Source organism: Triplophysa dalaica, chromosome 19 (assembly GCF_015846415.1).
Source record: "Triplophysa dalaica isolate WHDGS20190420 chromosome 19, ASM1584641v1, whole genome shotgun sequence".
Lineage (NCBI taxonomy): Eukaryota > Metazoa > Chordata > Actinopteri > Cypriniformes > Nemacheilidae > Triplophysa > Triplophysa dalaica.
In genome coordinates this window covers 11,605,156-11,614,484 of record NC_079560.1, presented here as the reverse complement: position 1 = coordinate 11,614,484, position 9,329 = coordinate 11,605,156, and the positions used below count along the sequence as shown (strand labels likewise).

Below are 9,329 nucleotides of genomic sequence, written 5' to 3'. Positions count from 1 at the left end.
AACTGAATTTATGCATTTACAATATGCTGTCATTACATTTTCTTGGCATGTGCCTGCAGCCGTACTGAAAGATGCCACAGCTCAGTGTTCTGCGTCGAACAGCTCAGCATTTTATTCACCTTTCTCACCTTTCACGTCACTCCTGCCATTCATCACATGAAGCTGCGCCGGCATGAAAACGTAATCACCTTAATTCACTTGAAGTGTATCTGAACAGATTGTTGGACAGTTTTCAAGAATTATATGGTAGATGGAGGTGTGTGCGTGCGCATGTATGTGTATGTGTGTGTATTTATTGCACTGGTCATGGCAATTTGGCTGCTGTTTCTTCTGAGCTCAGCATTGGTGTCTGGGCCAAAATACATCAGCCACACATTTAGTGTTGCCACCCTCAAACTCATCCAAACAACTTTACCTTTAGCTACTATGAAATAGTTTCCTTTTCCTCCACGTATGTTCCACAAAGGTATAAGTAAACAGAAATAAAACTTTGTACATATCATATATCTTTAAAACTTTATTTTCAGATTTTTTTTAATGAAAAGCTTATAATGATCCACTTATTTATTCCTGCTCAATATTTACATGCATGCACAACATAAGGCTGTTTCCTCTTCACAGTTCATCTCTCACTCAATTTAATTTATCTTGATTATTGTGCAAATAAGTTGACTTTCAGGTGTGTCATCCATCTGTTTTAGTTATCCGTTTCTTGTTGTTGCTTTTTTTTGGCGAAAGCCACAAAGTAATTCATCACTGTCAGCGCACATTCCTGTTTGGCTGGCAGTGCTAACAGATTGAGTTAGTGGCTAGTTTATAAAATCACAGATGAATTGTGGAAATATTTGGTCACTTATAGCAGTATTTTAAAGTTGGACAGTGTGGAGACCTTCGCTAATTATTGACTTTCAGCTTTCTGCTGATCACTAATGTGCTAGGTCGGACATTGTAAAATGTACATAAACACTCATGTGCTGTAAATAAATTTTTAAAAGACACATGGCATGTGCATGTATGTAGTTGTTTATAGTTGTGAAATAAGCTTCCCAGAATTTAAACAGATTCCCCGTGAGGCCTAAATTTGCACCTAGATAACAGCATTTCAACATCCTTTATATTGTCTGCAAGTTTTCCATATTTTGAATCGCAAATGATGCTAAGAATAGAGCAGTTGACACGCTCATTGACATGCTCTCATGGTTACATTGTATTGGATTACCTGACTATGCAATGTAGGACACCAATGACCCCTGCTTCATATAGTGCACGCGCACTCAGTATGATGGCAGAACCGGTGGAAAGGTTAACAGCCCCTGAAAATACCCAGCGTTGTGCTGTTCCTTTATCCGTGACTCTCTTTAACCATCGCGTAAATTTGTTCGAAGGGGAGGGGGTTTGGTTCGGGAGCGCATCGGGGAATGCAGGGGTGGTCAGAAGCAGTGCGCTGGATGGCACTGAAACACCGGGAGGGACACTGCGGAGAGCTCACCGGACCAAAGCGGACAAGTTCTGCCTGTACATTAGTTCGCATTAATTTGGTATTTTAAACGCGCGCTTGATACGCAACAGAATCTCTTTTAAACAAGAAAAGAAATAACTATTTGAGAACTGAAATGTTTAGACTGATCTTACTTTGGTATGGCGCTACTGCAGATGCAAGATGAATTCTGATTCGGATCATGCCTTATACTTCTTAAGCAATGGTTCCTCGGAACTCAACGAACCGCTTTCTGCGTCCAACGTCTCCAACTCGACCACAGCAAAAAATGGCACCGAATCGAGTTCCTTCAGCCTCCGTCGTGCGGTTCCTCTGGGTATGGTTCTGGGCGCTTTTATTGTGTTTGCCATCGTGGGTAACATTCTCGTTATTCTCTCTGTTGTGTGCAACAGGCACCTGCGGATTCCAACCAACTACTTCATCATTAATCTAGCGATGGCAGACCTGTTGCTGGCCACAACCGTCCTACCGGTATCCGCCACACTGGAAATTCTCAACTACTGGGTATTTGGAAGGATTTTCTGTGACATTTGGGCTGCACTGGATGTACTCTGCTGCACCGCATCCATCATGAGCCTGTGCGTAATCTCCATAGACCGCTACATCGGGGTGCGTTACCCTTTGCAGTACCCAAGTATCGTGACGGAGAAAAGGGCGCTCTTGGCAATGCTGGGGGTTTGGGTGCTTGCCATTGTCATATCTATTGGACCACTGCTCGGATGGAAACAACCGCCCTCCAAGGACGAAACCGTTTGCCCCATCACGGAGGAGCCGTTTTACGCCCTGTTCTCGTCACTGGGTTCATTCTATATCCCTTTAGCAGTTATTTTAGCCATGTACTGCCGTGTGTATGTAGTTGCTAAAAGAACCACTAAAAATCTAGAGGCTGGAATGATGAAGGAGCGCATGGACTCCAATGAGCTGACACTCCGAATTCACTATAAAGGCTCACAGACGCAGGATGACTGCAGCGCAACGGGTAGTAAAGGCCTGATGAGGAGCTCTCTGACACTCAAATTACTGAAGTTTTCCAGAGAGAAGAAAGCTGCTAAAACGCTTGGTGTCGTTGTGGGCATGTTCATCCTGTGCTGGTTACCATTTTTCCTCGCTCTACCTATTGGTACGTAGTGTTTTATACGTCCAGCAAACGGGCAAACTTTTGGTTATTAGTTTACGCTTAACATATGCCATCAGACACTCTCTTTGTAGGCTTCCCCAATATGTTAACAAATCAAACGTTTTATTTTCCAACATATTTATTACAACAAAATATTTAACTTAATATTTTTAAAGCGTGAAGAAAAACATAATATTTTTTGGAGAAGTGGTTTTGTTATTAAGCACTAGCATGGGCATCTTTATATACCAAGCATAAAACAAAAAAAGTTACATTGAATTTAAATCATAATACAAACCAAACATTTATTAACAAGACTTTTTTATTTATTTATTTTTACACTTTCAGATACTTTTCTGATTCTAAGCGTATAGTAGGCCTATTACTTATAACCATTTAGGCTGTATAAACTTCATTCGGTACACTTCTTAGCCTACTGTTGTGGGGTGTCACAATATACCGATTTGGAGCAAACTGTGGAATTTAAAATCACATCTATCAATATCATGTTAATACTCTTCACACCTCCTTTACATCATTCAGCATCCTTTTACGTTTTTCCCTTGAGACCCTTAATGATTACAAATTGTCTCTGCCTCATTGATCCAAAAAAGAGAAAACAAAATAAACTCAATTAAAGTTGTATTTGACTGATGTCTAGAACAATATCACCATAATATCGTCATCGTGAATTGTTTTGCCCATAATCATTTGGGAAAATCTGCCTCTGCAGCCACCCCACGTGTCAAGCCTAAATAACGTGAGATTATGATGTTCAGCGTATTCTTGTTTAGTATTTACTAACAAAACATACAAGGGTAGCATACACCGTTGAATGTTATTCGTACAATCACATTACTATCGACCATCATTGGCAAAATAATGAGGGAAATAATTTAACTGATTGAATGTCAAGATAGTGACACTTCTAACTCTTCAGAATGTGATTTTGTTGCCAGAAACAACTGTGAGTTTCCAGCTCAAATTCTTGCTAGTAAATTCACGTTCTTATTCAGGTTTTCATTTTGGTGAAGTAGACAATCTAAAATCTGTGATGATTTACTTAACATTTGGCTGTCTTGATTCCTGGGAATCAGCATTCTGCTTAGCATACTAATTTTGACATTATGCATAGGATATTCTGTATAAACAAGATGAGATAGAACCAGAAGTTAGTCTATTTACAGTATGTATTATGTATGGGTTTATTAAAGACAAGCTTTTAAAAAACTCTTCATTAAATATAACCTGTACTTAAATCTATGAAAGACAGCTGAAACGTACTTTTAAGACCTCTTAGTCCAATTTGTTTGTTATATACTATTTCCTCATGTAGTGTTTTTCTACACGTGTTGTGCTGTGTGGATGTTTAATTCAGTAATGGATTCAAGGTCTATTGGTTGGTCATTTGAATAAGGTCTCTGTAACTCGCTGAGGTTTTTTGTGGAATGCACTGAAGATGCCAATGTCTTCAAAGTTCTCTCATTCCCAGGATTACACTAAACCCTGAGGTTTCTGATGAGGTGTGGGAATTGAGAAGAGGTACAATTCCCAGCACAAAACCCCTCATTCTGGTCAAAATTTAAACACTCCAATATCTTTTATGACCTGTAGGTTTCACTCTGGGTAACCCTCGTCAAGGGTCATATTAGGAGATGGGCAGATATGTTTTTCTTGCAAATTAGTGGAGGAAAAGTATATTTGGACGGAAAATATATTCCATGTGTTTGACCTTTCAGGAGTTAATTTCCTTTTTCCGAATGGCATGTTTTCTTATGTTATGCTGTTACAATTTAGCTTTCTGTGGATTTGGGGGAGAATCTCTGAAAGACGTTATTAAAGTGATAGTTCACACAAAAATGAAATTGCTGTCTTGTCATTTCAAACATGTACGGCTTTATCTTTTCTGCAGAACACAAAAGAAGATATCTTGAAGAATGTTGTTAACTGGCCCCCATTCACTTACATTGGTTTTTTGTCCATGCAATAGAAGTGAATGGGTGCCGGCACTGTTTTGATAACTTTCTTCAAAATATCTTCTTTTGTGTTCTGCGGAAGAAAGAAACTGATACAGGTTTGAAACGACAAGAGGGTGAGTAAATGATGACAGCCTTTTCATTTTTGTGTAAACTATTACTTTAAGTTGTTGTTCGCAATCTGTCAAAGTTTTGGTTAGGGTGAAGGTTAGATTAGGGTTAATGGCCTTTGCCCTTTAACCACATAGGACAAAACATCCACACAATCACAAATACTCAGTTGAGCCGTGGCTGTGATCTGACAGTGAGTTATTATCTCACCCATGTTACATATAAGATTAAGGCATACAAATAGCAATTTATTACCTTTATATGTAGCATAAATCACTTTTTCTCTGTACGACAAGATACTTGGCCAAATAGAGTTTGAGAATACAGATAATTGAAAAATCAATGTGCACTTTACCAGCAGCCCATGCATCATGTCATGTTTTTTTTTCTCAAGGTACTTAACTGTTTATTCGATCACCAATAATCTAAATAACTAAACAACATTTTTATGTTCAACAAGATAATGCGTGTTCAACAAAATAATACCTCATAGAATTCAGAAAATATCAAAAGCTTTACGGAGGTTGACATACACAATCTTGAGCAAACAAAATCCCTGCAGACATCAAAGGTAGCTGCAAGAGACATGTTGATTTGTTGACTTGAGTTGTTCGCTTAGAGGGAAGGCTGTCTTAAATAATAGCTGTGCCCTGGCTGAGAGATGTCAGAGAGACGTGTGATTTAGAGATGGAACAGGAGCGTCTTAATTTAATGGAGCAATTGACTTACTTGCGGGGAGAGAAGCTGATTTGAAGCATCACACCTGTGGCTCTTCTTGAAGTGTCCTAATGAACCCGAGACTGAAATCACACTGAAATCATCTCTCTCTATAATCCACTCTGTTCCTTCCCAATAAGATAAATCAATACAATCTCATAAATGAACATAACATACATTATAGCATGTTTTGTAATTAATAAGAAGATTAGTCTATAGGACTGGAGTAGACGAGACAAATGCCAAAAAAGTTTTGAGCTGCACACCAGTGAAACTCAGCAGAGATGAGCTCGAAGTCAGAGTCTGGAAAAGTATGATAGAGCTTCGTGACCTTTTTTAATGCTCTGGAAACCTGAGGGAATATGAACCTGAGAATGAGTTGCGTTTTGAAAATGGCACCTGGAACAGCCAATGCTTTCATGTTTTTCAAGTAAAATTATGCAAGCACTTTAAACATTTTTTGAAGATTAAATAATTCCTTCAAGGAATTGAAAATAGACAGTATTAATAAAAGCGTACAAAGTGTGCAGCAAGGAACAGAATATTCAAATGAAGCTCTTTGTGGATTATGTTCAAAAATAGACATTTATGACAGAGACAGGCTTCACACAGTTGAATTAGAGGATTAAAGGGATAGTTTGCCCAAAAATGAACATTCGTTCATTATGTATTCACCCTCATGTCATTTCAAATCTGTATGATTTTCTTTCCTATGCAGAACACAAAAGAAGATTTGAAGATTTTTGTTCCAAAATGAGATAACTCTGTTTTAAACATTTCGAGAGTGAAGTTTTTTATTATGTTATCATGTTTTTATTGTGTTTTATTTGTTCAAAACAAATCAAATGCAGTTTGATTGATATTAATTGAAATGCACCAAAAAAACATGATAAAAAATGAGTTATCTCATTTTGGAACCAAACTCTTCATATTTAAAAAAAATGTGGGTAACCAAACAACATTGGCCCTCATTGACTTCTACTGTAAGACTTCAAAATATATTATTTTGTGCTCCACAGAAAAATATCTGAATAAAAGATGACAAGTTATTATTTATGGTTATCTTTTTTAAAATATGAATGTCAAACTCTGGAAAAATGGATTGGAAAGATAAATAATATAATGCCACTGTAAACTGTATTTATTTATTTTAAATCATAGCGATATCTTCAAATTTATCTTTTAATTTTGGTTTATTGTTTTGATTTGATGCATTAAGAATCTACCAGATTAAGAGATTTTGGTTCAGGTATTCTTGTATGACTGAACAATTTCTGTGCAGCACTTGTATGTAAAACAGTTGACAAAGTCTGCCATCTACTGGTAAAGGAACATTTTAAGTGTTTTTTATTTCCCATGTCTTTAGGATCCTTTAACAAGAGCTTGCGTCTTCCTGACACGCTCTTTAAAGTCATCTTCTGGCTGGGCTACTTCAACAGCTGTCTGAACCCCATCATTTACCCCTGCTATAACCGCGAGTTCAAGCAGGCTTTCATTCAGATCCTGCGATGCCATTGTCAGCAGAGGAAACAGCAGGGGTGGAAGACATACAACTACCGTGTCCAGACGGGTTCCTCAAACCAGGGCTACACAGACACCAGCTCCATTTGCATGAATGGCAGTCAACAGACTCTTGCTCCATTGCATCCCAGCCCGTGTTTCAGCAGAGGAGGGGGCTCTCGTCAGGCATCGGCTCATCTTCCAGGCTGGGATCCCGGCAACTCTTCTCCCTCGTTATCTGGGAGCCCCTTTCCTGGTAAAAAGAGACCCGGCACTGGGGAAATCACCCCGAATTCCTGCAAACCCAGCAGAACTTTGTGGTTCCCTAATGGCCCTTTTTCCAAAGGACGTCACCACGCTAATGGACAGAACGCAAAGGGTGAGGAACACCTGAGACCAACACCTGAGACTACTATGTAGCTTGATGTTGACAGTGACTTTCACACAAATTTCTCTCTGGATTAATTCGATATGTTGTCAATGTGAAATGGATTGCGCAGTTTGTCATGCATGTTTCTATTGTGAATTTGGCAGTTGCAGTAGCTATTGATATTATATGGAAAGGGTAGATATATGTGGTTATTTGAAATATCACTAGCACTAACAACTTTTGCTCCATTTATTGCCTAAGTTGTATGTGTAATGTGTACGTCTGCTGTAAATTTAGGAAGAGTTTGTGGTTTAGAAAGATGTGTGCAGTGGAGGTCATTGTTGGAACATCTGCATGAGGGAACAGAACTACGTCCATAGATGTCTTAAGACGTACGTGTGCTTCATTAATGAAACTAGCCGATTTTTTCTGATCTTTTGTGTTATTTATTTCCAGGTTGGGCCAGTTTTTTTTATATTACCTGTTAGGCTGGTTAAGATTCTTTAATTGGATTTACAGTGTGAGTTAAAGTGTGTAATTTTTTTTTAGGATCTATTGACAGTCTCCAATATAATATACAAAACTATGTCTTCAGAGGTGTATAAAGACCTTACATAATGAAGTGTTATTTTTTTATAACCTTAGAAGGAGCTATTTCTATCTACATACACCTCGGGTCCCTTTACATGTAATTGGTCATGTTGTTTCTACAGTAGCCCTAAAGGGACAAACTGCTCTACAGGGCACATTTCGTAAATATGTTATCTCCTTCGGAAACAAAAGACTTGATGACATCTTATAAGGGAGGTGAGCCGTTGCAATTTACAACATTGCTGCTATATTTCAAAAACTGACTGGACCTTTGTCTGCTTTGTGATCTACACTTCAATAGGGTGTTTTTGGCCTTTTTTATAATTAATTTGGATTTTCTTGGTCACTATAAAACACGTTCTATCAAAAAGATGACATGCTATTGTTGTACTGTATATGATTACAGAAACTTTTGCCTGAAGAATAGACACAAATGAGCAAAAAAAGTTATTCCTCCATAGGTGTATGTATGCTCTTAATCATGAAATGTGATCTTGGGTTCAACATTTCTCATGTGATGCCAGCTATTCATTGCCCTAAAGTAAGCTCATCTGTAGACACATCTTTAATCTGTCAAGTGAACGCTTCTTCAAAGACTTGTTTTTCTCTGCTGTTGCCTGTACAATTTATTTACTATGGTGGACCATTTATTTGTTGTGTTTTGTCTGCTTTATACATAGCTACTTCCTTTCTTTTTTCTGAAAACATAATCTAAGCATAATGAAGAAATAAAAAAAATTACACAAGCAAGAATGTTTCGAGACAGTATTTCACATAATATTTTACATACACTGTAAAACCGGTAAAATGCTATATTTGTGAAGGGCAAACTTAACTGAGATGAGGGTATTGTCCTATGTTATAAGATAATAGGGGTATGGTATTAACTAGGGCGGTCCTAGACATCTGTGGGCCCTAAGCAAAACTTTTGTCAGGGGGCCCCTCAAAAAGAAGAATTAGATACAATCTTGACTAAAACTATAAATCATTTAATATTCTTTTACGAATTATGACTGAAAGACACAAGATTGAGGGGTTTGTCAACATTGAGTACACAGTATGCAATTGTTAAAAAATGACAATGTTTTTTCCCGTTTCCTGAAAAAAAAAAAATTTGGAGAGCAATAATGTCATTTTTAGTGTGTCACAAATCAATTTTGTAAAGATATGCTTAAAATTCCAATAAATCGACTTGTGTTAAAATTCAAACACACACAATACCTCAAAGCATAGATATTAATAGCTAGATGCCGCATTAGCATCTGTTTCTATGGGCCGCTATACGTAGGTTGTCCGGCATTATGGAACGGTGCGTTATGTATAAACAAATGTTGCTAAGCAGGCAGGCAACACAATCTACTTAACAGTTACAGAAAATTTACTAGTCGACCAAATGTGTGCACTGATATGTAACAGAATAATGAAAGCAGTATTTAAAAAAATAAAGTC

The 9,329-nt window shown here is 37.7% G+C and overlaps 1 protein-coding gene across 1 annotated transcript; it reads left to right on the top strand.

The window, feature by feature from the left end:
* Window positions 1-1,509: 1,509 nt before the first annotated feature.
* Window positions 1,510-7,795, top strand: adra1ba (adrenoceptor alpha 1Ba). Its single transcript, XM_056731526.1, has 2 exons — window positions 1,510-2,618; window positions 6,786-7,795. Exons 1-2 carry the CDS (start codon window positions 1,661-1,663, stop codon window positions 7,337-7,339), a joined length of 1,512 nt encoding a protein of 503 aa, XP_056587504.1. The 5' UTR covers window positions 1,510-1,660; the 3' UTR covers window positions 7,340-7,795.
* Window positions 7,796-9,329: the final 1,534 nt, after the last annotated feature.

Coding starts and splice junctions, on each gene's coding strand:
- adra1ba (XM_056731526.1), top strand. CDS start 1,661: ATGAATTCTGATTCGGATCATGCCTTATACTTCTTAAGCAATGGTTCC. Junction 2,619..6,785: donor TTTCCTCGCTCTACCTATTG/GTACGTAGTGTT, acceptor CCATGTCTTTAG/GATCCTTTAACAAGAGCTTG.